This window comes from Rhodofomes roseus (genome assembly GCF_022264815.1).
Source record: "Rhodofomes roseus strain CIRM-BRFM 1785 chromosome Unknown C8Q71scaffold_2, whole genome shotgun sequence".
NCBI classification, from domain to species: domain Eukaryota; kingdom Fungi; phylum Basidiomycota; class Agaricomycetes; order Polyporales; family Fomitopsidaceae; genus Rhodofomes; species Rhodofomes roseus.
This window is the reverse complement of record NW_025952958.1, coordinates 1,326,967-1,351,657: the sequence shown is the minus strand read 5'-3', so window position 1 is coordinate 1,351,657 and position 24,691 is coordinate 1,326,967. Positions and strand designations below refer to the sequence as shown.

Genomic DNA, 24,691 nt, shown 5'->3' with positions numbered 1-24,691 from the left:
CATCTATGATGCTCAACGCCTCGGAGGAGGGTCACTGTCAGACTGCAGGGAGATTTGATGGCGGTCCCTCGAACCTGCGGGTGCGTTGATGCAGCTGGATAGGGTCATATCAGTGAATTGTTGCAGGATGAGACCGGCATGGACCCGTCGGACGCACCCAAGTGAGACGGGATCTCTACGTATTGGCCATGCGCGTGTTCGGACGATATCAATGTTGTGTACCACTTCAATGAAGTCCGAACGGCGACTGATGATTGCCTGGAGAGAGCTGATGATCGCCATTCGATCGTACTGGTTACAAGCGCTCTCCCAAGAGGGCACTGGATCCTGGATAGCCCAAGAACGACTTGCGGCGGTGTGTTCATTCGCTCGTCATGATCCAGCGCAGGTACTCACTACGCCTAGCGGTCTTCCGAAGTTATTGATCGCGAGGCTCTAGTTTCATGCTAGAAGGAGGTTGCACGTCGATCTGTCGAATTCCATCCGCACGACGTCCGGCCGAATTGACGACAACTGTCTCAGTGATGGTTCAAATGATGGGCTGATTGCCTCTCCAGTGCAGTCACCTTGCTAATCGACAATGCGATTTGTCCCTGCGCACCATACGATGACCTCCACGCTGTGCCAATGTACACAAGCGGTTACTGCCACCTGTACCTGAGGATGATGAAGAACAAATCAGTGCGACCGATATACGGTATAGTGTCATTTCAGCGTTCAGACCTTCATACAGTTCGGCCTCGGCATGGGCTTGCAATGAGGACCGAGCTGTAGCGTTCACGACTCGAAATAGACCCCAGCTTCTATGCCGGCGTGCATCTCCAACTCTGTGACCGCCTAAACAGTATGGTTCCAAGACACTTAGGCATTGGAAAAGCCACGTTGCAAACTTGCCCTGACCGTCTGTCAACAGTAAGTGAGCAGACTACCGAAATCTGACGCGTAGCCCTCTTCTTGTCAGCGCTACGACGTGTCGTGCAAGGCGAACTACCGCGTCTGGATCACTGTCGGACGTTTGAACGGACACTGCGTGTACGCGCGCATCCGTGAAGCGCCCAGTGAAGTAGACCATACCCGTCAGCTCATACCATCTCATGAAAGCATGTATCAGATCAAACGCACCCAGCGCACTGCAGATAGACGGAAGATGATCGGAAATGAAGGCGACAGAGCTTGATCCCCTGCGCCCGTGCGTCAGAAGGCAGACGCTGCAGGCATAGAAAGAACCACTTTGAGTCGGCTAAGCATCGGTGGACCGGAGCTTATGAGAGCGAAGGCCAGACAGGTGGCTCGCACGTCGTGTCCTGCCCACCGGAGGTGGATCTGCACCTGCTGCGTGTGCATTCTAGGGACAGCATCCTGAGCGGTGTTGTGGATATGGTCGAGAGAGCGGTCGCCGATAACGGTGGACGCGAGCGAGTGTCGCAATGGCAAGGCTGCGGCTGGCTGCGGCGTTCGACGGACGCAAGTTCCGGTAATGTGCCGTCCACGTTGTCACCATGACGGATGCAGTCGCACTCAACAGCACCTGGACGGCATCACAACCCTCTCAATGAAGCTCTGTCCACCTCCTACATGCAATGTCGCCCATACAAACTTCTAGGGGATGTGTGCCTGGCCACTGTGATGGCGTCTGGGGTATATAACCCGCACACATGTCCACCCAAGAGCAACATGGAAGTACCCGTGTACCAGAGCATGATCTATGCGTTACATAGGGCCAAGTGATACACTCACCTCATTTCAAGTCAGAACTGCCAGTCTTTCCCGTCAACGGAAGGTTGTCTTCGTGCGCCCGCGCTGCAGCGATTCGAGAGGACGTGCGCTTGAGGATACTGGACATCTTTGCCAGACGCGAAAACTCAATTGAAGGAACTTGCGGGCACAGCCAGAGTGTGGTGGCAGAAGCAAGGTGCGACGCGGATGTGGCTGGGTGCGGGGGCGGGCCGGGGGACGATTGATCCGATGATCTGCAGGCCGATCGCAGAGTCAAAATGAGACCAACGGAAGGGCCGCCCATCCGGGACGGCGTCAGCACCGAGCTGCACATTACACGCCGTCTCTCTCTTGACTCAGTCAGACTCACGCCTGCGCACTTTCACCTCTCGTTCAGACGCGCTCGTACCACAGACAGCAACCATGTCGACCCCCACCACGTCTGGCGGCGCTACCCCGCCCGTGCCCCAGGGCGCGGGCAACTCTACCGGTACGCCTGTTCTCGCGCCGACGCGATCGTCGACGGGCAAGGATGGCACGAGCAGCAATCTCGGGACCTTTGGCGTAAGTCGCTGGCTGAACACTGTGGGTCGTCTGCTTCGGTTTGACATCGGACCCTGCTGTAGGTCAAGTCCGGACTTGCCCAGATGCTCAAGGCAGGTTCATCGCTGCTTCTCGCATCGTTGTATGAGATTAACCCCGAGATCAGGGTGGTGTTATCATGGACGTTGTGAACGCTGAGCAGGTCTGTCGTCTTCCCCGAATGCCCTCGGAAGGTGTTCTTACCCCACAGTAGGCTCGCATCGCGGAGGAAGCAGGCGCATGTGCCGTAATGGCCCTGGAACGTGTTCCCGCCGACATTCGTGCTAACGGTGGTGTCGCCCGGATGGTACGTCGTTATATGCATCGGCGCGCCTTCTCTCAGGCTCATACATCATCTTCAGAGCGACCCCAAAATGATCAAGGAGATCGTCGACGCTGTGACGATCCCCGTCATGGCGAAGGTGCGGATAGGGCACTTCGTCGAAGCACAGGTACGCCATCCTCCGTCGAGACCCCCTTCACGTCGCCGAATTGCGCTCGCAGATTGTCCAAGCCATCGGGATCGACTACATCGACGAGTCGGAGGTGCTCACGCCCGCGGACGAGGAGCACCACATCAACAAGCACGCATTCAAGGTGCCCTTCGTCTGCGGCGCGCGTAACCTCGGTGAAGCCCTGCGCCGCATCTCTGAGGGCGCGGCGTTCATCCGCACCAAGGGCGAGGCGGGCACTGGTAACGTCGTCGAGGCCGTGCGCCACCAGCGCTCTGTCCAGAGCGAGATCAGGAAGGCGAGCGTGATGAACGAGGAGGAACTGTATGCGTATGCGAAGGACATCCAGGCGCCGTTCCACCTGCTGAAAGAGACTGCGAGGGTGAAGAGGCTGCCCGTGGTCAACTTCGCGGCGGGTGGTATCGCGACCCCGGGTAAGTGATGTTCTGCGGTTTGCCATCCTGTCATGCTGATAAGTTACAGCTGACGCTGCGCTCATGATGCAACTCGGCTGCGACGGAGGTACGTCCCCGAGTGATAAATACAAGGCACAGTCCGTTCCTGACCTGAGATTTTATGATAGTCTTCGTTGGTTCCGGTATCTTCCACGTCAGTAACCTTGCGCGACACGGTGCCCTTGACATGACTGACATGAATTGACAGTCCGGCGATCCGGCGAAGCGTGCACGCGCCATTGTCCAGGCCGTTACCCACTACAACAACCCCAAAATCCTCGCCGAGGTGAATATACATATAGCACCACATGCTCAGAAATAGAGCTCAATGTTTTCCACAGATTTCCGAAGACCTGGGCGAGGCGATGGTTGGGCTGACCATGTAAGTCACCACGAGTTGAAATTCAGCAGTCAGACTCATGTAGTTTCGTTGCAGCAACGACAACCTTAAGGGCGGAAGACTCGCGTTGCGCGGCTGGTGAAGTGCACCCATGGCATTGTATTGTTTTCCAAGACTTGACTTTACGAGAACCCTTGGGCATGGGACCAGTGGTATACAGAGTAACGAGCCAGTTCATACATGGATCACTAGGGTATAACTATTGTAGCAAAAAGTTCATGTTGTATCGCATAGAATGGCTAAATCCATTCAGACGTACCAGTACCGCCATACGAATGGTATAGTTGTGTGTTCACTTCGAAGATGGTTGTGGGCGTCGGTGGTGCCGACGCGCGGACGTCATCGTCGGCGGCGTGATCAGAAACGCAAGCGGCAAGCCCGATACTCAGCCCGAGCACTGACGCGCGCGCACTCATTCTCTCAGCTCCAACCTGCTCGCCTGCACCTACCCAACCTCCGTGGTACAACAGCGCATGTCGGCTGTGAACAAACTCTTCTGCAGAGTCAAGTCAGGGTCCGAGAATAGCGACGGGACGAGCGGGATGTCGTCAGGCCAGCAGAAACCGGAGGAGCAGCTGAAGGCGTTCGTCGCCGTAAGTGACCTTACGCGTTTCCACACGAAAGCTCTGACTGACGAGGACGTCCATGCGTACAGGAGGATCCAACCTCGCGGTACACTTTTGAAGGCGAGCGGCATACACCACAGTCCGAGATCTGCAGGGAGGGCAAGGATAGGAAGTGTATCACAGTGCGTCACCTCAGTTTGCGTCCGGACCTGCGTTTGGCTGACACTTGCTGCCGCGTCTTGCTAGCTCATGATGCACTCCACGAAAATGTTCTCAGCCATGCAGGTGCGGTAATTACTCTTTTGTATCTGGGAAGACTACAGACGCATCCCTCCTCTAGGCACAAGGTTTCTTCTGTGCTCTGCCCATGGAGCCAGGCCGGACACACATGGAATGCAGACCCATACCTAAATCATAGTCTCTTGTAATACCGAAGCAATCCACTCAAGCCCTCATCGGACATTCCTTTTCCCCAGACAGCCGCGAACATCCCATTACTGCACCTGCGTCGGCAGTTCAGTAGGCACGCCGTTGTAATCTATCCCAAGTACTCCAGCCTTCGCCCGCTCCAGCTGGTCATCCGCAACGATTCTCCGCATCTCCGCCGCTCGCAAATCGAGACTCATGACTTCGAGCTCACGCATCACGCGCTGCGTAGCAAGCGAGCGCTCCGCGTATTCGTTGGCAGCCTTCCGGCGTTGTGCGTTAGCCTGTGCGATCTACAGAGCGGCGAAAAGGATTCAGGACTCAAGACACAATGAGCAAGGGAGTGCACGCACCCCGATGTTCAGACTCCTAATTTCCGGATCCTCATGCTCTCTCGGCCTAGGTTTCGGGTGCGTGGGCAGAGCTGGCTTGCTAGTGCTTGAGGGGCTTTCCACCGTCGGCGTCTCGACTTGCCTCGTCGGGCGGCGCAGGAAGGTAGGTTTGGCCGGCAATCCAGAGTTTGGATAGGGCGAAGAGGGCGTCGGAGGCGTAGGCGCGTAGTTTCGAGGCGCCACAGGTGGGGAGCGCGACCGTCGTCGTTCAGAATGAGGCGCAGGCTCTCTCGACACCGGCGCTGCTGGCATGGGCAAAGGCATGGGTTCGTGCATCTTTACGTCACCATCCCTGTCGGTATCGTGCGAAGTCTCTCGCATTTTGCCTTTCGCTTGTGCAGTCGGAACTGGGGCTTCGATCCGTGGCTCTGGAGATGGTGTCCTGCGCCTTATGGGGGTTGCTCGTGCAGACGGACCTGCGGACACTTGCCTGCTTCTCATTTCTACGGGAGATGGCTTTTCTCGTGCAGGCATGGGTGAAGGCGAGCGGCGCGCAGGGGTAGGCGAGCGGCGCGCAGGAGGCGGCGTTACAGTTGGTGAGCGGTTCCGTGGTGGTGAAGATGATGGCGACCGCGAGAGCCGTCGAGTTGGCGGAGAAGATCGTCTCGGCGGACTACGAGAGCGGCGGCGACGGACAGGGCTACGAGAGCGTGAACGTGAACGACGCCGTACAGGACTCAGCGAGCGAGGAGAATGTCGACGACTTGGCGGCGGAGACCGTGAGCGTCGATTTGAAAGTCCTGGAGAAGGCGACCGAGGTCGAGCTGGGACAATGGGAAGGGTCAGGACTTCCTGGACGTCCTCTTTTCATGGCGGACACAGAACGCACCCATGCGACGCGGCGGCGACTTGGACTGTCGCGGAAGCCATACTCTGTCCTTAGGGTCTCCTCTTTCTCGTGAGCGCTCCCTAGGGCGCGGCCTGCGAGTCCGGGGCGGAGGCGTGAGTTCCCTACGCTCCCACTCCCTCTCATACCCTCTCCGCTCGTCTGGCCTCCGTTCCCGGTCCCTCGTATCATGCTTGCGTGCCCTGTCCCACTCATCCTTGCTCCTCCCAGCATCTGCGTACCTTGGATCTACATGCGAGGGCGGAGGGTATCCACGCTCTCGCCATTCCCTAGTGCGCTCACGCTCCCAGTACTCTCTGTGCACGCGGTCGCGGTCGTCTTCGCGGCGGTCGTATGCTGCGACGTATGAGTCTTTGCTTGTTCTAGGCGCCCTGTACGTGTCGACTGGTCTCGAGGCCACGTACGAGTCCGCTGGGTAGCGCGACCGTGGTGGAGAGCGAGGAGGGTAGACTTCTCGTTCGGAGCGGTACCGATCACCGGGCGGGGGTGGCGGTGGGCGGTCATAGCCACGGTAGTCTGGCGGGTAGCGAGAGGGGGAGAAATCAGGCTTTGGAGGGAGGCTCATGGTATATGAATGGGGAGTTGCGCTGGAGAGGAACAAGCCAGATATGAGTGGTGCAGACAGTCAGTCCAGCAGTGGCAAAGAGCAAGCAGAACGCCTTCCATATGGGGTCGCGCTCTGTTGTGTGGTGTTTGGCTTGAGCGTGAGCGCGAACCGACTTCTGTAACTCAACGCCCGGCAAACCCCGGTAATCATAGCTGCAGTCCTTTGGTCCTTGTCATACATTTCATCGAGTGTCGGAACCCGACAAACCCAAGATTCTGAGGGTAGTAGATATTGGATAGACCGGTTTCTCCTCTGTCTGGACGCGTTCCTGGCGGCCCGACGTCCGTCGGTCATGAGAACACGGCTAAGCAATCGCTAGAAGTTACCGCATGCGGATGATGATGATACGTTGTGTCTGCTCTATCCCTGCTCCTATCTCCGTCTCTACAACCCCCACAGTCGAGAGATGTCCTCGACACAGGGAATCGAGCTCAGGCCCGTTGCGCACCGACAAGATGGTCAGTTCGACGACCTCACCAGTCGCAACGTTGTGGACAGCGCCAGTGGCAAGTCCGGGGACCCGGAGACTCAGCTTGCGTCAACTGCTTCAGTCATTCGGACCGGAGAAGATGGCTCAGACGTTGCTGCAGTTTCGCCAGCTCAGGCCAAGATCTACCGCTGGAGGAGTAGGATCTATTTCGCAGCCCTGTGCTATTCTTACTTTCTAGAGGGCTGGAACGATGGCTCTCTCGGACCTCTCCTGCCTAGAATACAGAAGTACTACAATGTGAGCACGAAATGGCATGAGTGAGTATTATAGGACACTGATTTGTTATGGCTTCGGCAAGATTGGCCTTGACGTCGTCTCCTTACTGTTCGTCTTTATGACTTTGGTAAGAGCGGTACCGATGGATGCACAATTGTCGATTGTCAATGAACACTCCCCCAGGGCTTTATAGGTGGTGCGATGGCAAATGTCTACCTGAACCAACGTATTGGCTTCGGCAAAGTCGTCGTTGTCGGTAGGTCGCAAACAGCAGCATAATGTAAACCGTGATTGACGCGCCGTTGCATCGTCTTTCAGGTGCAGTCCTGCAACTAGCTGGTTACATTATGATTGCCCCCGCTGGTCCGTTTGTCTTGATGAACGTTGGTGTGGCGTTCGCTGGTCTCGGTATCGCCATGCAAATGGCCCAGTGCAACGGGTTCGTCGGCAGCATGAAGCAGCATGTGCGTCTGCACTTCGCCATACTGCATGCCTGTTACGGTGAGGCCCCATTGGATTCAACGTAGGGGATCATGGCTGAGACTCGTCCCGCAGGCCTTGGCGCTTTCGTCTCACCGTTGGTAGCGACGCACTTCTCAACTGTCCGGCACTGGTCGTTCCACTACGTCATCGCGGCCAGTATCGCCGCGAGTAACATCGTATGTCTGGCAGTGGTCTTCCGCCTGCGTAGACAAGAAGGTAGTCGGCAGTATATGCGTGTCTCATCACCACTCACGCTGCGCCGCCACAGATGTTCTTGCCGATGCAGGCCAGGTGGCATTACCGGGAGAGACACCCGCTCAGGCTCCTCAGGCTCCTCAGACTAGCTCGGGCGGACGTAATGCATATACGCAGATCTTGCGCGTGAAGGAGGTCCATCTTCTGTCCATCTTCTGCTTGATCTACGTCGGTGTCGAAGTGTCGCTCGGCGGTAAGCCATGTCGTACGAGAGCGCGTTTGCGAAGCTAAAATCGGATGAAATAGGCTGGATTGTCACGTTCGTTGAAGAAAAACGAGGCGGAAATGCCACTGCCGGATATATCTCATCTGGGTTCTTCGGAGGTATGTGTCTGTTTGACAAACGACCTGCAACGATGCTAAAGAGGATATAAGGTCTGATGCTCGGACGAATCGTCCTTCTGTGGTTTAACCATAAGGTATTAACATCTTCGTCCCTCTGATTGTCGCTCATGAAGCCTCTAGCTGGGAGAGAGGTGGTCTATACTCACCTACGGAGCACTAGTCATCGTGTACGTCAATACCTCCGTATTTTGGAAGCTCTTCGCTGACCGACTTGACACAGCCTGGAAGTCACCATCTGGACGGTCCCTTCTCTTGTCGAGAATGCCGTCGCCGTCTCGCTCATCGGGCTCTTGATGGGGCCCATGTACCCAATCATGATGAACCACTCGACCGCGCTGCTGCCCCAATGGCTTCGCACTGGTGCCATGGGCTACATCGCGGGCATCGGGCAGACGGGCTCCGCCGTACTACCGCTTGTAACCGGACTCCTAGCGTCGAAGTTCGGCATAGGCGCGCTCCAGCCGTTGTGAGTGTCTGCTTCCGTGTCACCGCCGGCATTCGATGACGGAATTCTGCAGGGTCGTGTCGATGGTGTCCACTATGCTTGTCATTTGGGCGATGGTGCCGAGGGCGCGTCGCTTCGAATGAGCGTTTGCATTGCGGGCTCTTACCGCATTTGCACCCGATACATAGTGACAGTTGCCGTGGATTTTTGCATAAAGAAGATGGCTGTCCGAGGTAATTTCCGCCACGATGGTAGGTACTTCGAGTTCGTCGAGTGCGAGCAGAATCATATGCCAGTAGCTGGCGCCTTGTTGAACGGAGAAGAACGCGTCGGACTTGGGGAGCTTGTAGAGCAGCAGACGACATGTCTAGAAGTACTGTCCATGATACATCATCTACTTATGACAAGTTATTTGCAAAGCCGAACTCACTGGCAGGATGAGGCGAGTAATTACTTAGTAGTAAGTAGTACACAGCATGTTACATAATCTTGGCAAACCCTTCGAACTCAACGCCCGGCAGTTGCCGAACGATCGACGCCGTCGGGATCCAGATCTCTACTCAAGATTCCGCGCCGCAGCTCGAACTCAGTTACATTGACAAGGCTCACTACACTCTGGCTGGCGGCCTTCATTGGCCTTGTAGTATCAACACAACATGTCAACATCGCTGTATCCGCTCGCCTCGCTGCCTCAGATAGAGAAGACGCCGTCTCGGGAGGATGGCATACCAGACGGCCTGGAGGAGGAGTTGCGTGCATATGGGTGCAAGCTCATTCACGAAGCGGGTATTTTGTTGAAACAGTGAGTGATTACTTGGATATGACACGTCTCATTTACCCCCCGCTTCGCTCAGAAACCAGGTGGCAGTAGCTACTGCTCAGATCCTTTTCCAGAGGTTCTGGTTCGTCACATCTATGAAACAGTTCGGCATAGGCGTGCGTTACCGTCCAACATCTACCTGAGCTCACGCTGAATTTCCTCGGCTTCAGGATATAGGTATGGGCGCTCTCTACCTCGCATCCAAACTCGAAGAGTGCCCCATACGCATCCGCGACCTCATCAACATCTACGACCTGCTGCTTCAGCGTAAAGCCCACATACGGGCGCAAGCCATGGCGTCAAGACTCGCATCCACATCAGCACATCCACGCACAGAATTCAAGTATACCCCCATGTCATACTTCGGCAACACTTTTTACGAGCTCAAGGACGCCTTGGTCGTCGCCGAGATGCAGATCCTCAAGCGACTCGGTTTCAACCTCACCGTGGTCCTGCCCTACAACACACTCGTCAACTACCTCAGAGTGCTAGGCCTCACAAGTCGGGAGGACGTCTGCACCAAAGCATGGGGCTACCTGAACGACGCGTAAGTCCCCTGCTCTCCTTCTGTCCGTTCACTACTATCCACGCGCTTCCGCCGGAGCCAGGTTGCAGACGCCCGTGTATGCGCTCTACTCCGTCCCGACTATCGTTTGCGCCGCGATCCTGCTCACGACGCGCCACCTGGGCATCGGCCTCCCGTCCGCGCCCGAGAACTGCTGGTGGGAGCTGTTCGACGCAGAGTGGGAGGACCTCTGGAACGTGTGCGGGTACATCATGCGATTGTATCGTGAACGGACATCAGAAGATCATACGCGTGTAATGGGGATGGTGGCGAAGAAGGGCGTCCGTCAGTGGCTGGAGGAGCATCGCCCGGCTGGCGGAGAGGGGCATTGAGGGGCGTTTGTACGACATGTAAATTAGAGTGAGTTCTATGGTCGAACATCGTGTGATAATGACGCGTCTAGTTTGTTCCTTCGTCCCTCAAGCATACTCTTTCGCACTTCTGGTAGCAACGATCCCCGAGATTCGGCTCAATCTCGAAATGGCTACTACATGTGTCGACAGAGAACTTTTTGAAGCTTCGCGTCACAGCGTACATGTGTACTCATGGAACAGGGACCCTTCTACGAATGATCTGCAGTGACTTCAGTCACACAGCCAGAGTACGCGTCTCACTACCGACGTTGCAATAAGGGCATTAGATTCGGAGAAAAGACAACATCCTTGCATCGTGCAGATGATGAACCGGACACCAGCTACACAAGGGTGAAGGAAAACACTCAGGGACAGTATGAGACAGACGAGTCCGACAACACGTAGACTAGTGCTGTAAGCATAGATAATGTAGCAGAGAACCCCTCCAGAGACCACTTCCAGTCACTCTATGCGCCCAGTTATCCTGAAGAGTGGCGGGAACCCGAAGGCCAGCAAGGCGAGCGAACCACTCAGCAGCACCCGCCCGAGGACTGTTGAGTGACGGTCTGGCCTGGTGTAATCGTCGACGACTTGCCGGTACCGCCAACAGTTGACGAGCTAGAGCCCATGCTAACGTGGTGGTGTTTATGTCAATTGGGTTGATATGGAATAGTGGGGCGAGACACATACCGGTCCTTAATCTGCTTGGCCATAGTCAAGAAAGCCTGCTCGACATTGGTAGCGTTCTTCGCCGACGTCTCGAGGAAGGGGATGTTCAGTTGGTCCGCGAATTCCTGGATGGCACTCAGTGAGACTCTTGGAGCAGATTTTACCGAGACACACCTTTGCGGCGCTGTACTCCACAACCTTCTTGCTCGTCAAATCCGACTTGTTGCCAACCAGGAGCTTGTTAACACCCTCGGACGCATATCTGTCAATCTCCTGAAGCCACTGCTTAACATTCGTGAAGGTGTCTGGAGACGACGGGTAATGAGCAGACTCCTGGACGTAGCGGTGGTTGACGTACCGTTATCAGTCACGTCGTAGACAACAATGATACCGTGCGCGCCACGGTAGTACGAGGACGTGATGGTGCGGAATCGTTCCTGCCCTGTACGCCGCAAAGGTCAGAAGGGCTGTATATGAGTGGTTCGAATGACCTACCCGCCGTGTCCCACTGTAAAACAAGGTAAAGGTATCAGCATGGTCCTACAAGATGCGCCTGGACGACACGCGTCGCCGACGGAGCGCCTGAACGAACATGAGGCAAAAGAGCGCAACGCAGACAAGACAAGAGGCGCAGAGGTAAACTGGTTATCCAGTTGTCTGTGCATTGCTCCCGGAGCCGACGGCGCTCTTCGCCCATGTTCGAAGGAGTGTGACTTACAATCTGCAGCTTCACGGTCTTACCCTCCAGCTCAATCGTCCGAATCTTGAAGTCGACACCAATGGTACTGATGTAGCTCTCCGTGTACGTGTCGTCGGCAAAACGGAGCAGCAGACACGACTAGGGGTAGACAAATGTGCGTGAGCACAAGCGCAGTCCTAGGCGACTGCGTAAGGATGCGCGCGGGGCTTACCTTGCCGACACCGGAGTCGCCGATGAGGAGAAGCTTGAAGAGGTAGTCGTACTCGCTGGTATGCATGGCGGTAAGGTCGGTCGGGCGAGGGCGAGGGAGGGCAGGACGCTGTCGAGAGGGCGGCGGATGAAGGTGGTGGAGGCGTGTGTCAATGGGCTGTTGGCTGTGACGCGTGCTGTTCGGCGTGACCGGCAATCTCCTTTATGGGAGGCACTGTTCCTTCTCCGTTTCAGTCTGTCACACTCCGTCTCCCGTCGTAGCATGTTGCTGCAAAATATCGCAGCTCAGGGAGCGAGGAGACAAGGCTATCCAGGGTAGGCTCGCATGTACTGATTTTTGAACAGAGCCAACACCGCCGAGTTTGCCAACTTGAAGTTTGCCAAAGCGGTGCCAGTGACGAGCGCGCAGTCGGCGCCGAGGTCTACATACTTCGCCTTCTCAGTCGGGCGTATGCGTTCAACAATATGATGTAGACCTGCGTAAGGTACGCTCTCTTCCAGATCCAAATGCCGCCGAATACTCTCAGTTCGATGACCGCATCCGCTTTGCGCGCCCCGGAGACGTCACGGTGCGCGGCGGACAAGTCCAGCCTCCGTCAGCCGCCAGCACGGTGCCCGTCGTCCATTATCTACCCGTCGTTAGCAAACCGTGCTCAGAGGACAAGAAGTGATAGTACCCTACAGTTTATCAAGAGCGACATGGGGGCACCGGGAATTAACATCCCTATCACACCTGTTCCACGATATCAAGGAGCGAACGCCCAGGGCACGAACGGCGATGTCTCGCTGTCCAACTCCAATGAGTAGTGAGTCGTGCAGTGTTGCGCCTGTCAACGCGAATTGACCTTCCTCGTCCGTCAGCGCATATCTCGTAGATGTAGGGTGGGTCCTGGAGCACATCCTACATTCTTTGGCTCAACCCGGGCGTGCAATAGCATCGGCGGACAAACCTTCGAAGTGTTGCTCGACACAGGATCCTCCGACTTGGTACGCCAGGGTGATCTTTCGCTCTCGAGTTGCTGACTGCCTGCTGTTAATAGTGGGTGGTCTCGTCAAATTGTACGACGCAGGACTGTGCCGAGGTACCCAAGTTCGACACAACTGATACGGCCAACCTCACGCTCTCTGGGGCCGCTTTTCATCTCGGTTATCTGCTCGGCTCTGTCACTGGCAGTATTGTTGCCGATACCGTCGCTTTGGGATCCTATGAAGTTTCGTCCCAAGTCCTCGGTCAGTACACTTGCGATGTGTTTTATCTGACAGGTCTGAACACAGCCATGATCGTATAGCGCTGGCCAACGGCACTTCTGGTCTCGACCTCTCCGGGACAGGCTACAGTGGAATTCTAGGGCTGACCTTCCCAGCTGAGGCATCCATTGCAGGGACTTATGGACAAACTTTCATTGACAATGTCTTCGCGTCCCTGGACGAAGATGATCGCTTTTTCGCGTACAAGCTTGGAAGAAACAAGACCGATTCTTCGTTCGCTATCGGGCAGTTGGATCCTACATACGCAAACTCCTCGTCAAACTTCACCTACATCCCCGTATCTTCCGCCGGCACGAACGACGGTCAATATAATTTCTGGAAGGTGCCCCTCCAGTATATCACAATTAATTCGACGCGGTTCGACTTGTCGAAGACTTCGGTTTCTGGGGCGTCTACGAATATCGGGATCCTGGACACTGGTACTACGCTGCTACTCGGGCCTTCTGCAGACGTCGAGAGGTTCTGGCAGTCGGTGGGGAACACAAGGAATACGGACTCTGGCTGGCAGGTCCGCTGTAACCGCGCTGCCATCGTCGGGTTTGTTCTCGGCGACGGCGACAACCAGCAGGAATTTGTCTTGGATCCTGCCGACGTCAATTGGGAACCCGGCAGTCAACAGGACGGCTGGTGCATGGGCGGCATACAGGCCAACGACGGGGTATGGCATATTGGAAAATTAGTCATTTGCCGCTGACTCTCGTTCTAGGTCTTTTCTGGCGACTGGCTACTCGGTGACACATTCCTCCGGGTAAGTTTTCCTTGCTTCATGTGTTATCTCCCAGACACCGATTTCACATTGTCCATACGCAGAACGTCTACGCTGTGCACCATGCTGCTACGAATGCAAGCTCTCACAGAATCGGTCTTCTCGGTATGACAGACCCCACGGCCGCTCTCGCCCAATTTCGGGCTGTCCGCGGCGACGATACAACTGCACCCGGCCAGGTGCATTCGCGCGCGCCTCGCTCAACTCAACTAACTGGTGCCGACGTCTGCGGTGTTGCTGTTGTCTGCGGCTTTGTCTTCGGCGTTATACTGGCGCTGCTCCTTCACATTTGGCTCGAGCCACGTAGTCGCGGTCGTAAAATAATCCGGTACTGAATAGGACTCTACAATGTAGTGTTACATGCCGGCAGAGCTATTGTGAATACATGGAATCACAGAGTCCTTGTTGTACAGATGGCGGGAAGGTGTATACATCTCATTGTGAAGCAGGTCCCTTCTGACCTGCCGGGTTGTCGTGGCTGATATAGCCCGGTTGGTAACCCGGTTGATAGCCATTCGGAGGCGGCTGCATGTACCCAGACTGCTGGCCGTGTAAGCCTGGTTGGGAAATGCCCCGCCCCCCGGGCTGATGGTTTCCACCCGGTAAGGCAGGTTCCCAGCTGTGTCAAGGCTTGAATACGCTATACCATTGAGCAATGGAACGGCAGCTCACTTAGCCTGGAGCGGGATGTTCCATTGGCATATGGAGCACATCCAAATGCGGCTCGACTTCATCGGAACGAGCGGAATCCAGCAGAGCTCGAACCATAGCCTCGACTTCGCGCTGGTTACAGATACTACCGAACCAGACATGCATGAGCGAGATGTCTGCTGAACGAGTGGTGCGAAGTATTCGGGACTCACCGTTGTTACATCTGGGACACACCCTGGGTGTCTGGTCACCGTCCGCTTTGATCTTGGTTGGGCATCCGACTGTCAAATAAGAGCGGGTCAGACGAACGAGATTCTACTACTGTGAGCAGACCCTCAGTAAGAGGCGCGTACAGATGATCGGGAGGCAAACTGTCAGAAATGGTTCCGCGTATCAGCATGTATCACACGGTCTGAAGCAGTACACGCGCACAAATGAAGTCCATCACGGAGCGAAGCTGTTCGACGACGCTGGAGGATGCAAGATGAATGGTACAAGTCGAGTCGTGATACCAACGCAGTGGTGGTGTTGAGAGAGCGAGGAGGGCGCTGGCAGTCGAATGTGTGAGCCGCGCGCAGCGACCTGGAGTTGTGGTCACAGTGTGGTCAACTTGTGGAGCATCCTCACTCCGCATGCACAGCAACACTCCGTTACGTCAGCAGGCAACATCCCGGTTAGGCAACTACGTTCGCTTGGGTCTTTGCGAGACGTACGTTGCGAACTTGCTCTTCCGCGGATCACACCAGGCTGGGTAATTAAGCCGTGCTCCTGTGATGTCTGGAGTCAAAGAAAGACGAAGTTTCTCGACATAAGTGGTTGATTCCGAAAACTGACCCTTCTCAGTCAACTCAGAAGTACTAAAAAGGCACCAACCGGCAGTTCTCCACATGCTGGGGTGCGTGATGCGTCGAACCTATCTTTCTGGTGCCTATCCGCGGACCTTGAAGGACGCTCCGGGTGCTGAACGAAATCCGTAATCAAGTATTCCGCTCGGAGCCCAAGCTGCACCAAGTGGGGCATCGTCACCGACACGATGGTGCAACCCGGAGAGGTCCTTGTTGTACCACGCGACCGTGATTCTGTTACTGTACAAGGACTTCTGGTCTGACACATGTACGGTTCACGATGTCGCCAAAGAGGATATTCTTCGGTATGTCGCCGCTCTTCGAATGTCCGGTACTATGATCTGTTGCATGCCGCAGAATTGGGGTGGCAATGTCTGACCACTAGGTTAGCCTTCCGAGCCGCACACATGTCCTATAAATCTGGTGACATTCTTTCAGACATGCTCCGGAGAACGCACATTCGGCTGACTCAATAGACGAGACACGTAATCTGAAACGGGGAAGTCTCCCCAGTCGAAAACGGAGCATAGACTCGATCGTCACTGTCTTGTTCTGTCCATGTGGAGGTGTTACTAGGCGCATTATGTTCTTTAGTGCCGGCCTCCCTTGGTATGAGCGAGCCTGACTCGCAAGTCTATGTGGCGACTCACCGCCGTCCCGCGAACCTAGTGATTCATAAATGAGATGGACACCATTCGAAGTACGTCCGGTGCGCTATCTCGGTAAGCACTATTATGACTCATCACGACCGTATTACTCCCATGGGCCGTTGCATCGCAGCACTTCAAGTTGACGCTACGATCTCGCCGTCCGAGTCCTTGTGGCCCCGTTCCGCCAGCCTCATTAATGATTCGTCCCCCATACAGCGCGTGGTGGGCAGCAACCCGATTAAACAGAACCTTCAGCAGCATATTTTGTGGGACCCTGCCCCAGAAAACGATTCGCACCGTATGATCATGGTAGATGACGATGATTCGAAGGTGTAAGCCCGAGTGTTCGCTCGGGTGCCAGTGGCTAGAAAGACTACGCATAAGACACCGGAGATAGAGCACTAGCAGACGGGTAGCACGAATCTCCGAACTGCTGAGGGTGTAAGAGTACATTTGTTGCGATGCGCTGATTATTTGTCTGCCGGTATAAACTGGCGCCTCGCTGCTTCTCAAACATAAGCATGCGAGCCTAAAGCCTTCACGGCTGCTATTCGCCGAATAACGCTTCCCGGGAGCGCGGATGGCAGTGACTAAGATCAACTCGTCACGAGGAACCCAACGGTGACCGTAGCGGATTGTACTTGCTGTCGCTAGAGCAATGTGCAAATAAATTGAAGGTTCGACAGTGAATATTTGAATGACGAGCGTATGCTGACCTCACAGGTGACAGAGCACATATCCGATTGTAATCTAACTCGGCGGGCGCCGATAGACCACCTCGTTCCCTGACACGAATGCTACATAGCATCTTCTCTGAATTTGGTGCATCGACAGACGGTTCATCATTCTGATTCTTGATCTTTCTTTGTTGCTCACAGTGTCGCTTCGCGACACGCGTGCGGACTAAGCTACTCCAAGAATATATCCCGGTATGTGCACTTCAAGAACAACCAAACTCGTACATGCATGCGTCTAGACGTGCTGACTACGGCAGTCCGGACAAATAATGTTGTTAGTAGATACAGCTCTAGTAGAATGATATGTATCACATCGTCCCTCATATGCAATGTCGCGTATTATAGTAGCTAAATAGGTTTTGTGTGAGTAGAGTCCAAGAAGTGACCGCTGACCATGATGCTCCCTAAAATGGACAGGCTCCAAGACACAAAGAGATTCACATCCCGTTCCTCGAGCCTATGGATATAGAGAAGAAGCGTTACCGAATTGACGAGCATCTCCGCCGACAGCAGACGTCGAGGCAGCAGTCTGGTGACCAATGACAGCGTTCGGGAAGACCACGGCGCTGGCATCGAAATAGTGCGCGGACGTGAAATCCGAGTCGGCGGCTCCCGGCAGCAGCGCGGCGGACGAAACGTGCTGGTTGCCTGATATCTCGCCGCTGGCTCCGTAGCTCGGGTAGGCTTGCCAGTAGAAGACGTTGTCGAAGCCCGCGTCGCCTCCGCGCGCGTGGCTCGCGCCTTCGAACGTCAAAGGTGAGTGGTTGACCAGGGACGCTTTGTGGTGGAAAGCGGTGTCGAGGGACAGGCCGTCTGGAACGTGGTGGGAGAATGGCGACGTTGGCGACGCACGGTCGGACGACGCCGATCCTTCGTACATGCCCGTGCCAGCACTACTCGGCGGAGTTCCTGCGGGCCACGAACCGCTTGAACAAGCTGTACTCGGCGCGGATGCCGGACCCGCCAGAGCGACGGTAGAAAGTGAAAGCGATAGAGGAGGCACGCTGATAGGTCGTGCAAGGGGTCGTCTGGCGTACGGATGCTCGGCGGTCAATAAACGGAGGCCGTCGTCGTGAGGGCTGTTTGTGAAGCTACGAGTGCGACCCTGAGGCATTTTGGACTCCCATATCATCCTCACCGTCTGTTCTCGCTCTTCACACTTTGAGAACGTCCAACGCATCTCGCGGAGTGCTTGCAGACAGGTCTCAATGTCCTCCATGCTTCCGCCTTCACCAGCAAGAAGGAAGCCAGCAAAGAAGCAGCCGTCGCGGATGAAAGCAGAGTCGAATTGAAAGAAGTGGGTACCGAGGTTTCGTCGGAGAATCTGGACGATGTAACGGACCGTCGTCTGGCACTTTGCCCCTGCTTTGGCATACAGACGTGTGATTGCCTCGAAGTCCCGTGTTCGGCCAGACGTCTGGGCATCAGGAAGAAATGGTGCCTCGGGGGAGGGGCGTGCAACGAGGCGTTGCTTCAACGCTTCGCGGACAACGTTGACTGGGGGCCCATCGGTCAACGACCCCGCGGGCATCAAAGAGTAGAAATGACTTACGGCACTCAAATATGAATATCTGGATCCGGAGGTGAGTCCGTAATGAACATGACCAGATAAGGCGTAAAGCTCTCACCTGCCACCCATCAATAAACCTTTCAATATCCTCCACTTGTACAAAGCCATCCGTGCCGAGATGCCGAAGTCCGTCGAAGTCCTTCCAGCATTGATCAAGTATCTCCCAAGCATCGTGGAGCTTGTTCTCGTCGATCTCACGGCATTGGCGTGCCTTGGGTCCCGTAAGTGCAGCGTGGATATCACGACATACCGACGCGATTCGAATGGGGATTGCAGCATGGCGGGATGAGAAGGCATAGAGGGACGAAGTCCCCGAACTCTCCGCTGCCGGCGGAAGGGTTCTTTCGAAAGAGGCCAAATCGTCATCTGTGCTATAACCATATGCGCTTCGCTGTCAAACTAGGCTTCCGATACTCGATTGCTGAATGCACTCACAGCAAGATCCTGCCTCCCCGCAGACCACAAGTAACTCCGTCGATGACGTGAGCATACCAAAAGATCCGCGCGCGCACAAGCGCGTCCACGTATTCGCCGTGACCACTGTTCACGGAAGCTACGGAAGACAGGCTGCAAAGGGTGTACGCCTGGCTAATAGTGGCTTCATACATAGCCTAACGGTAGCCAATGAGCATAGGTGCCTTATCGATTCGTGTCTTCATGTGCTCACCAGTCGTTCCATGGGAGACTGCACCTCTAAATCAGGAAGCGCCGTTAAGACCGCCTTTGGCTGAGGTATGAACGTTGCACTCACCCTGAGTCAGAGGAAGGACTAGAAGAAGGGCCCTCACGCCATCCCATGATGGTTTTCGCAGAATGCTATGGATGTCGATGAGAAACAAAATTTCCTGAACCATCTCGTTGATGCGGTCCCTCCTCCTGCGCGGGCTCACTTGACCGTCGTAGAGCTCCTCTACGCCATACTCGTTTACGCCGAAACTAGCAGCCCAGACAACCAGGATGAGGGCGATGAGCTGCCCAGGCGCTTGTAACTGGTCTTTGTTCCCCTTGCAATATTCGTAGTACCTGTTACAGAATTCCACAGGTTCCAGTATAGGCCCTGATCCATCGTTAAGGCGTGAGTTGCGGAGGCACCTGTCAGAATAGACTCACGCTGCGTGTAGAATCGGTGGAAGAAAGGCGAGTTGAAGAACTCCGGCCGTAATCGGGGAATGACACTCCGAGGCGGCGTGACAGAATGTAGGGAGCTCTCTTCCCCAGCGTTCTGGCCATAGACGGCCCTGCACAGGGAGTATGAACTCGACCAAGTATAGCACAATGAGGGGAGACGTACTCGACTTGTTGCAGGCGCCTGCCGCGCCTCAAAAGTTTGACAGCTTTGACCTCGGCGAACTCGTCCCTAGATGCCAGACTATGTCAGGAACAATCCTCTCACGATACTCACGGCCGACTCGTACACGCATTTCAAGCCTCGCTCGCTGCAATTGGAGCAGGGTGGGTGTTGGCCCGATGGCGACATAGGTAAATCCTTCAGGTCGCATCGAACTCTGGATCATCGCTGTTAGTACATGACACGGCACGATGACACAGTAGCATTCAAACCTTCTCATACGACACGCGCCGCATGCTAGAGAACCATCAGACACAAGGATGCGAACGGATGATGGACTAGACGCACCGCTGTATTGTTGGCGTGTAGACTTGGGCTGGCCGGGTACTCGTTTCCCTGGACGAGGCGAGGTAGAGGAGGATCGGCTCGTTGTGGTCCTCGGAGACATCTTGGGAAGACCAAAGCAGTGGGCAGGCCGGCAACTGCGATATGGGAAGAACACCGGACGTGGCCATGAGGCGCGAGGGCTTTATAGGTGACGGAGCGACGGCTCCAAGGACGTCGACACGAAGCCATCGAAGTTGATGAGTTCGCCATAACGGGATTTCTCAACAAGTGTCCTTCCATACGACTATGAAACGCAAGACGTCTCAGAACGCCGGCGGCTTGGGGCAATCGCGCCCTCGACAGCATTTGGCAAACCGTCTGCTGGTGATGGGCGTCCAATGGTCCGTCAGAACCAAGACCACGCCCCTACCTTGGATGGGGCGGGGATTGGCTGGCGATGGCCACCTTCCCTGACCCCATTTACTCTAACTGCCCGTTGCAGCTTGGTGCCACCCAGTCACAGTGCACTTTCAAATTCGTAACGACATCAGAGGATGTTGCCGCATCCCGCACTGTAGGGCCAATCTACCTTCTTTGGCGGTGACCTGTCCCTCCCAGCTCAGCCGCATCGACCCCATTGCTTGCGGATCGCGAATTCAACGCACTGCTCCGATTAGGGGTGCACATATCCCACCACGGTGGTTGTGGTACGTCTCCGAGGAGTTAATCGAACACGGTGTCGACCGAGTCCCGCGACGCAATGCTGCCCTGCGAAAGTAATCATTCAGCGCTGACACGTCTTTTTCTTCGCTTGTGACGCTTCCGTGCACGATGTGATAACACGTTATAACCGTACAGCGGCAGGCTGGGCACAATGGTGCCAGCACGAATACAAGGGCACTCACAGGACGGGAGCACTGTCAAACACATCGCCGTTACAGTCGGAAATTCAGTCATTTCTGCACATTGGCATGCTCGCGGAGTTCGTTCGGCGACTGCCGCAAGCCGGTTGACGCCTCAGCGCTCAGCGTTTGGGTCAAGTTTGGGTTGATCCATGAACATGCATTCACGGGTGCAGCATCGTCGGTCGACTTTCGTGTGCGTTCTGTTGATTGTCAACTGGTTCTGATCCTAGTGACCAGGAAAGCGCGGTTTCTCGCTGCGCCGAGGTACAGACGGTGACCGCCTCCGTAGCCTGCGAAATGCATAGTATGGTCTGTATCTGATATCCAGCGCATTGACATCTTCCCTGACGGATCTTAACATGGAAGCCAAGACAGACCGTTGCATTCCCCAACGCCCTTTCCTGGTATACACGTGCCTATCTGGTGCTCACACCTCTCTGAGCCGCGCAAAGCCTCCGGCCTTCCGTATGGCACGTCCTAGTTCGCCGGCAGTGCGTTGATCAGGGTTGAGTTTCCTGTCCTTCGCCATATCTTCCACATCCTCCCCATACTTGTGAACGAGGCGTCGGAGAATTGCATTCTCGCCCGTAGACGCATATCTGGGTGGGCGAGCGCCACGCTCTTGTGACATCTCTTCCAGCGCTGTAAATTGACACCGCGGTAAGCGTCAATCGGCGACAGTAAGCATGCAATGTAATAGCGACGAAGATAATGAATTTCCGGACCAAGGAACAACTCACCTCGAACGACATGTGTCTCTGGAGCTTTTGATGGGCCCGATTTTGTATCTGAACCTAGTTCAACCCAGGGAGCTAATTGCTCGTCCCGCGAGGCATCCGGTAGATCCTCCATTATCTCGTCGGCGAGACCATGTTCCTCTTCTTTCGGCAATATGATGTCAATGACGTTGCCATTCTCATCTCGGACAATGCGGCCATAGCCTTTGGGTACACTCGTATGTGCGTTCACCACCTGCTGAGAGGTGGATGCTTCTGGCGTGACCGACGCATCCGCAGTATGGGGGTTGCCGGCATGGCTCGCAGGCCGCTCGACGCCTCCTGATGCTGTAGGGTTCAATGACGCTACGAGGCCCAGGGCTTCGTAGCTTCCACGGCGGTCAGGTGAAATGCGATATGTCGTCATTGAGAAGCACGGCGAACTAACTTTTGTCTGACTGTTTTGTGCCTATCCCAAGCGTCCTGAAGGACTTTAGGGGCACGTATAGCTGTTGGGAACGGAGACCCGGTCAGTAAGCACAACCCACGTAAAATGATGCAGCAAGACCCACGGACGTGGTTGCTTGTTGAGGTTCTTTTTTGCCCTACGAGAATGGTGCACTGGCTTGTATGAACCCGAGCGCGATTTTCTCCTCTGTCGCGGATTTGCCATAGTCGGTGTACGGTAGAAGCTGTCGAAGACCTGCTGATCCGGCGGAAGTGCGCAACAGAGCGAGCCGACTAGAAGCGGAGGCCGATAGAGCCTGACCGGAAGCTGAAGTATCTCAGCGAAGGATGGGAGAAGTTGACCGAGGACGATCAAGTGCAGAACCAAGGGTCGCTCGAGCGCTAACGGGCCCGCGCGATGTCGGCTGCGACCCAACGCCGCACGTGCTCGCAGGTCGCCGTTTGCCCGGGCACGGCCGCTCTGCCCGACCACGACAGCCATCTCTTCAACCTCATCGTCTACCGCGACATCTCGTCCGCACACGCAAGCTATGTCTCGCTACTCGCTGCACGTAGAGCCTGAGCACAAACGGCCCCTCACTGTACGTGTTTACGCGTGTTCTACCGCAACGTATCCGCCATTGACTTTAACCCCGTCCCGTGCATAGTTCGTGCGCCGCTGGGGAACCAGCCTGGGCCTGTGGGGAGCCGGCGCAGGGGTCATGGCCCTATACGTATGTGCCTTCCGACTGGGATTCTTCGTGATACTGAAACGTCGGCCTGTGTGCCGTACCAGTTCCTGTCCGTGACACCGTTGGTAAAACGGGAATTCCTTTCCAAGCTCCCTGCGGTGAGCAAGACATTCTTTCGATCTCGGCCCGCATGTCTAAGTCGGCTTTAGGTGGGCGGGTACTGGCAAGACAAGACCCCTGCGTCGGACAAGCCGTTCTAGAACCGTGTTCTTATCCGCAGCTTGAATAGATTTTGGGTCTTTGACCCGTAGCCCTCCGACGTGTGTCCCATGCAGCGGTACGATATACATGGCAGCGGCAAGAAGATGTCCAAATCGCTAAAGCTTGTTTGAGACCGGGCTGGCACCTCCACGGTCACCAGTCAGGTCGATTCCCAACTTCTCCTCCAACTGTTTGATTGCGCCCATCGAATTCCCGATGGGCACGTCTGCGGGAGGGCTCTAGATCAGTATGGAATTTCCAAGGTACGAGCGATCGAAGGACCGATGCGTCGACTCACGGATCGTCTCCATTCCAAGGCTCTGAGCCACTTTGAGGTTCCTGCAGTCTCGACCGTAAGATGATATATGTAAGCAGGGCCACCTAGCCCACTCACATTCCGAGGTCATCAAGGAACACGGCTTCGTGTGGCTGAATTCCGTTCCTCTGGCAAGCCAGGAGATAGATCTCTGGTTCTGGTTTCCTATGAGATAGTGAATGATCGTCGTCGTCTCGAAAGATGCCAGAACTCCGTACCTCATTCCCAAAGTACTGGAATCACAGAAATCATCGAACAAAGCCCGCAGTCGAGGCGGGGTCGGGCCTTCCTGCCAGCCTAGGAATGCGAGCTCGGATTCTGCGGTAAAGCCTGGATAGTCCTCCGCCGACGGCGGTGCTTCCCCGATGCTGTCAGCGTCGGCTTTCGAGAAGTTGTTCGTGAGCGCGATGACACGCCATCTGCCAACGCCTGATTGTGTCTCATGTCGAGTCAGTCAAGAGGCCTACCCAAAGGAGTGCAAGGTGGGAGGTACCAGCCTCGGATGCGGCTAATGGCCTTGACCACCACTCCGTCGAACGATCCGCTCTCACGCATCATGCGACCAAACAGCTGAGGGTACGCTTGAGTTATCGAAAGAGCGCAGCGTCTTGTCCTTACCTCTCTTCCATTGATATTGAGCGACTGGGGGAGTTTCGGGCACTCTGTCGAGGCGAGGGATCAACATTCTCAGAAGTTGTGATGCGCCACTAGTATCAGAGAATCACCTATCCCCTTCCGCTTGCAGTAATCCGCGTACCAAACGTTGTTCATCTTGGTGTCCGACAATTCCCGCCCGAATGCCTCGTAAAACAGGAACAAAGTCATTTCGCCCCGTTCGAACTTCTGCCAGGCGCCGTGTGCGCCTCGCCCGGTTCTGAGAACATAAAGCCCTTCAGTATGCGCACCACATTTTGAATTAGGTCGGATTCCACATTGCACAGTTGATATAATTGTTGGGGATTCCATACTCTCTCTCATACGCGGCGATGGCGAGGAGCGGGCTACGGCAGACGACGCCGCCGACCTGGAAGACATCAAGGTGAGCATTCGCGCCGTCAGAAGCAGGGTCGGCCCATTAGTAAAGCGTACATCGAATATTACTGCCTTCAAGTGCGGGGACGACATGACGCACTTGTGCTGCAAGCTGCCATCACGGCAGCGGGCAGCCACAAACTTAAAGCTTTCCGCTTAAAGACACAGGCGCCTATCTAGGTCGCCGGAGGATTAACACGTGGTCCGAAATGCGCGCTAGCTGCG

General features: G+C 55.4%; 11 protein-coding genes across 11 annotated transcripts; 5 read left to right on the top strand and 6 right to left on the bottom strand.

Annotated features, from left to right (window-relative positions):
* The first annotated feature begins 1,952 nt into the window (after positions 1 to 1,952).
* C8Q71DRAFT_223410 (vitamin B6 biosynthesis protein) lies at positions 1,953 to 3,932 on the top strand. Its single transcript, XM_047917115.1, has 11 exons — positions 1,953 to 2,280; positions 2,343 to 2,372; positions 2,426 to 2,461; positions 2,513 to 2,605; positions 2,661 to 2,750; positions 2,803 to 3,184; positions 3,234 to 3,272; positions 3,334 to 3,359; positions 3,414 to 3,491; positions 3,547 to 3,587; positions 3,642 to 3,932. The coding sequence occupies exons 1-11, from the start codon at positions 2,140 to 2,142 to the stop codon at positions 3,685 to 3,687; spliced, it is 1,002 nt and encodes a 333-aa protein (XP_047783886.1). The 5' UTR covers positions 1,953 to 2,139; the 3' UTR covers positions 3,688 to 3,932.
* Positions 3,933 to 4,374: 442 nt separating this feature from the next.
* C8Q71DRAFT_223613 (uncharacterized protein) lies at positions 4,375 to 6,581 on the bottom strand. The gene is made up of 3 exons (XM_047917118.1): positions 5,819 to 6,581; positions 4,951 to 5,753; positions 4,375 to 4,890 (listed from the first exon to the last, which is right to left on the bottom strand). Exons 1-3 carry the CDS (start codon positions 6,399 to 6,401, stop codon positions 4,666 to 4,668), a joined length of 1,611 nt encoding a protein of 536 aa, XP_047783885.1. The 5' UTR covers positions 6,402 to 6,581; the 3' UTR covers positions 4,375 to 4,665.
* Positions 6,582 to 6,621: 40 nt separating this feature from the next.
* Positions 6,622 to 9,102, top strand: C8Q71DRAFT_734770 (MFS general substrate transporter). The gene is made up of 11 exons (XM_047922425.1): positions 6,622 to 7,170; positions 7,232 to 7,276; positions 7,333 to 7,405; positions 7,468 to 7,650; positions 7,705 to 7,848; positions 7,901 to 8,080; positions 8,134 to 8,211; positions 8,263 to 8,306; positions 8,353 to 8,399; positions 8,453 to 8,698; positions 8,751 to 9,102. The coding sequence occupies exons 1-11, from the start codon at positions 6,850 to 6,852 to the stop codon at positions 8,818 to 8,820; spliced, it is 1,431 nt and encodes a 476-aa protein (XP_047783884.1). The 5' UTR covers positions 6,622 to 6,849; the 3' UTR covers positions 8,821 to 9,102.
* Positions 9,103 to 9,218: 116 nt separating this feature from the next.
* On the top strand, positions 9,219 to 10,766 carry C8Q71DRAFT_734767 (cyclin-like protein). The gene is made up of 4 exons (XM_047922424.1): positions 9,219 to 9,479; positions 9,532 to 9,613; positions 9,668 to 10,044; positions 10,106 to 10,766. Exons 1-4 carry the CDS (start codon positions 9,334 to 9,336, stop codon positions 10,392 to 10,394), a joined length of 894 nt encoding a protein of 297 aa, XP_047783883.1. The 5' UTR covers positions 9,219 to 9,333; the 3' UTR covers positions 10,395 to 10,766.
* C8Q71DRAFT_734764 (GTP-binding protein ypt1) lies at positions 10,685 to 12,218 on the bottom strand. Its single transcript, XM_047922423.1, has 7 exons — positions 11,996 to 12,218; positions 11,803 to 11,922; positions 11,580 to 11,592; positions 11,443 to 11,526; positions 11,259 to 11,389; positions 11,106 to 11,209; positions 10,685 to 11,045 (listed from the first exon to the last, which is right to left on the bottom strand). The coding sequence occupies exons 1-7, from the start codon at positions 12,059 to 12,061 to the stop codon at positions 10,946 to 10,948; spliced, it is 618 nt and encodes a 205-aa protein (XP_047783882.1). The 5' UTR covers positions 12,062 to 12,218; the 3' UTR covers positions 10,685 to 10,945.
* A 475-nt stretch (positions 12,219 to 12,693) lies between these two features.
* C8Q71DRAFT_853353 (aspartic peptidase domain-containing protein) lies at positions 12,694 to 14,364 on the top strand (the record flags this gene model as incomplete). The annotated part of the gene is made up of 7 exons (XM_047926933.1): positions 12,694 to 12,800; positions 12,856 to 12,876; positions 12,930 to 12,981; positions 13,035 to 13,224; positions 13,284 to 13,921; positions 13,970 to 14,011; positions 14,074 to 14,364. 7 exons carry the CDS (start codon positions 12,694 to 12,696, stop codon positions 14,362 to 14,364), a joined length of 1,341 nt encoding a protein of 446 aa, XP_047783881.1.
* C8Q71DRAFT_734755 (uncharacterized protein) lies at positions 14,336 to 15,284 on the bottom strand. Its single transcript, XM_047922422.1, has 5 exons — positions 15,113 to 15,284; positions 15,034 to 15,051; positions 14,893 to 14,961; positions 14,702 to 14,825; positions 14,336 to 14,648 (listed from the first exon to the last, which is right to left on the bottom strand). Exons 1-5 carry the CDS (start codon positions 15,123 to 15,125, stop codon positions 14,465 to 14,467), a joined length of 408 nt encoding a protein of 135 aa, XP_047783880.1. The 5' UTR covers positions 15,126 to 15,284; the 3' UTR covers positions 14,336 to 14,464.
* Positions 15,285 to 17,275: 1,991 nt separating this feature from the next.
* Positions 17,276 to 20,310, bottom strand: C8Q71DRAFT_222937 (uncharacterized protein). The gene is made up of 11 exons (XM_047917114.1): positions 20,119 to 20,310; positions 20,043 to 20,067; positions 19,898 to 19,987; positions 19,774 to 19,839; positions 19,593 to 19,720; positions 19,234 to 19,539; positions 19,150 to 19,175; positions 18,918 to 19,093; positions 18,541 to 18,853; positions 18,465 to 18,483; positions 17,276 to 18,409 (listed from the first exon to the last, which is right to left on the bottom strand). Exons 1-11 carry the CDS (start codon positions 20,216 to 20,218, stop codon positions 17,370 to 17,372), a joined length of 2,289 nt encoding a protein of 762 aa, XP_047783879.1. The 5' UTR covers positions 20,219 to 20,310; the 3' UTR covers positions 17,276 to 17,369.
* Positions 20,311 to 21,101: 791 nt separating this feature from the next.
* On the bottom strand, positions 21,102 to 22,655 carry C8Q71DRAFT_734744 (ribosome biogenesis protein Nop16). The gene is made up of 4 exons (XM_047922421.1): positions 22,295 to 22,655; positions 22,167 to 22,227; positions 21,743 to 22,107; positions 21,102 to 21,644 (listed from the first exon to the last, which is right to left on the bottom strand). Exons 1-4 carry the CDS (start codon positions 22,389 to 22,391, stop codon positions 21,430 to 21,432), a joined length of 738 nt encoding a protein of 245 aa, XP_047783878.1. The 5' UTR covers positions 22,392 to 22,655; the 3' UTR covers positions 21,102 to 21,429.
* On the top strand, positions 22,656 to 23,534 carry C8Q71DRAFT_734740 (cytochrome b-c1 complex subunit 10). Its single transcript, XM_047922420.1, has 4 exons — positions 22,656 to 22,767; positions 22,834 to 22,899; positions 22,962 to 23,015; positions 23,067 to 23,534. The coding sequence occupies exons 1-4, from the start codon at positions 22,717 to 22,719 to the stop codon at positions 23,115 to 23,117; spliced, it is 222 nt and encodes a 73-aa protein (XP_047783877.1). The 5' UTR covers positions 22,656 to 22,716; the 3' UTR covers positions 23,118 to 23,534.
* Positions 22,745 to 24,608, bottom strand: C8Q71DRAFT_734732 (HAD-like protein). Its single transcript, XM_047922419.1, has 9 exons — positions 24,524 to 24,608; positions 24,367 to 24,458; positions 24,160 to 24,308; positions 24,053 to 24,096; positions 23,932 to 24,004; positions 23,653 to 23,863; positions 23,513 to 23,599; positions 23,417 to 23,457; positions 22,745 to 23,344 (listed from the first exon to the last, which is right to left on the bottom strand). The coding sequence occupies exons 1-9, from the start codon at positions 24,557 to 24,559 to the stop codon at positions 23,235 to 23,237; spliced, it is 843 nt and encodes a 280-aa protein (XP_047783876.1). The 5' UTR covers positions 24,560 to 24,608; the 3' UTR covers positions 22,745 to 23,234.
* Between the last annotated feature and the right edge of the window lie 83 nt (positions 24,609 to 24,691).

Bases quoted from the DNA above. Each gene is read 5' to 3' on its own strand.
- C8Q71DRAFT_734740 (XM_047922420.1), top strand. From the start codon at position 22,717: ATGTCTCGCTACTCGCTGCACGTAGAGCCTGAGCACAAACGGCCCCTC. The intron at 22,768-22,833 runs GTACGTGTTTAC...TCCCGTGCATAG, and splicing joins AGCACAAACGGCCCCTCACT to TTCGTGCGCCGCTGGGGAAC. The intron at 23,016-23,066 runs GTGAGCAAGACA...AGTCGGCTTTAG, and splicing joins TCCTTTCCAAGCTCCCTGCG to GTGGGCGGGTACTGGCAAGA.
- C8Q71DRAFT_734755 (XM_047922422.1), bottom strand. The intron at 14,826-14,892 runs GTGAGTCCCGAA...CTGGTTCGGTAG, and splicing joins GTGTCCCAGATGTAACAACG to TATCTGTAACCAGCGCGAAG. The intron at 14,649-14,701 runs GTGAGCTGCCGT...GCCTTGACACAG, and splicing joins AACATCCCGCTCCAGGCTAA to CTGGGAACCTGCCTTACCGG.
- C8Q71DRAFT_734744 (XM_047922421.1), bottom strand. From the start codon at position 22,391: ATGGCAAATCCGCGACAGAGGAGAAAATCGCGCTCGGGTTCATACAAG. The intron at 22,228-22,294 runs GTCCGTGGGTCT...CGTTCCCAACAG, and splicing joins GAACCTCAACAAGCAACCAC to CTATACGTGCCCCTAAAGTC. The intron at 21,645-21,742 runs GTGAGTTGTTCC...GTCAATTTACAG, and splicing joins AGAGACACATGTCGTTCGAG to CGCTGGAAGAGATGTCACAA.
- C8Q71DRAFT_734732 (XM_047922419.1), bottom strand. From the start codon at position 24,559: ATGTCGTCCCCGCACTTGAAGGCAGTAATATTCGAT. The intron at 24,005-24,052 runs GTAAGGACAAGA...GCGTACCCTCAG, and splicing joins TCAATATCAATGGAAGAGAG to CTGTTTGGTCGCATGATGCG. The intron at 23,600-23,652 runs GTACGGAGTTCT...ACTATCTCATAG, and splicing joins TCCAGTACTTTGGGAATGAG to GAAACCAGAACCAGAGATCT.
- C8Q71DRAFT_223613 (XM_047917118.1), bottom strand. From the start codon at position 6,401: ATGAGCCTCCCTCCAAAGCCTGATTTCTCCCCCTCTCGCTACCCGCCA. The intron at 5,754-5,818 runs GTGCGTTCTGTG...CCATTGTCCCAG, and splicing joins GTCGCCGCCGCGTCGCATGG to CTCGACCTCGGTCGCCTTCT. The intron at 4,891-4,950 runs GTGCGTGCACTC...GCCGCTCTGTAG, and splicing joins TTAGGAGTCTGAACATCGGG to ATCGCACAGGCTAACGCACA.
- C8Q71DRAFT_734767 (XM_047922424.1), top strand. From the start codon at position 9,334: ATGTCAACATCGCTGTATCCGCTCGCCTCGCTGCCTCAGATAGAGAAG. The intron at 9,480-9,531 runs GTGAGTGATTAC...CGCTTCGCTCAG, and splicing joins GCGGGTATTTTGTTGAAACA to AAACCAGGTGGCAGTAGCTA. The intron at 9,614-9,667 runs GTGCGTTACCGT...CCTCGGCTTCAG, and splicing joins TGAAACAGTTCGGCATAGGC to GATATAGGTATGGGCGCTCT.
- C8Q71DRAFT_734770 (XM_047922425.1), top strand. From the start codon at position 6,850: ATGTCCTCGACACAGGGAATCGAGCTCAGGCCCGTTGCGCACCGACAA. The intron at 7,277-7,332 runs GTAAGAGCGGTA...ACACTCCCCCAG, and splicing joins TGTTCGTCTTTATGACTTTG to GGCTTTATAGGTGGTGCGAT. The intron at 8,699-8,750 runs GTGAGTGTCTGC...GGAATTCTGCAG, and splicing joins ATAGGCGCGCTCCAGCCGTT to GGTCGTGTCGATGGTGTCCA.
- C8Q71DRAFT_223410 (XM_047917115.1), top strand. From the start codon at position 2,140: ATGTCGACCCCCACCACGTCTGGCGGCGCTACCCCGCCCGTGCCCCAG. The intron at 2,373-2,425 runs GCAGGTTCATCG...CCCCGAGATCAG, and splicing joins GACTTGCCCAGATGCTCAAG to GGTGGTGTTATCATGGACGT. The intron at 2,606-2,660 runs GTACGTCGTTAT...CATCATCTTCAG, and splicing joins ACGGTGGTGTCGCCCGGATG to AGCGACCCCAAAATGATCAA.
- C8Q71DRAFT_734764 (XM_047922423.1), bottom strand. From the start codon at position 12,061: ATGCATACCAGCGAGTACGACTACCTCTTCAAGCTTCTCCTCATCGGC. The intron at 11,923-11,995 runs GTAAGCCCCGCG...GTCTACCCCTAG, and splicing joins GCGACTCCGGTGTCGGCAAG to TCGTGTCTGCTGCTCCGTTT. The intron at 11,390-11,442 runs GTACGTCAACCA...CGTCGTCTCCAG, and splicing joins CTACGACGTGACTGATAACG to ACACCTTCACGAATGTTAAG.
- C8Q71DRAFT_222937 (XM_047917114.1), bottom strand. From the start codon at position 20,218: ATGTCTCCGAGGACCACAACGAGCCGATCCTCCTCTACCTCGCCTCGT. The intron at 19,721-19,773 runs GTACGTCTCCCC...CTCCCTGTGCAG, and splicing joins AGGCGCCTGCAACAAGTCGA to GGCCGTCTATGGCCAGAACG. The intron at 19,540-19,592 runs GTGAGTCTATTC...ACGATGGATCAG, and splicing joins CCACCGATTCTACACGCAGC to GGCCTATACTGGAACCTGTG.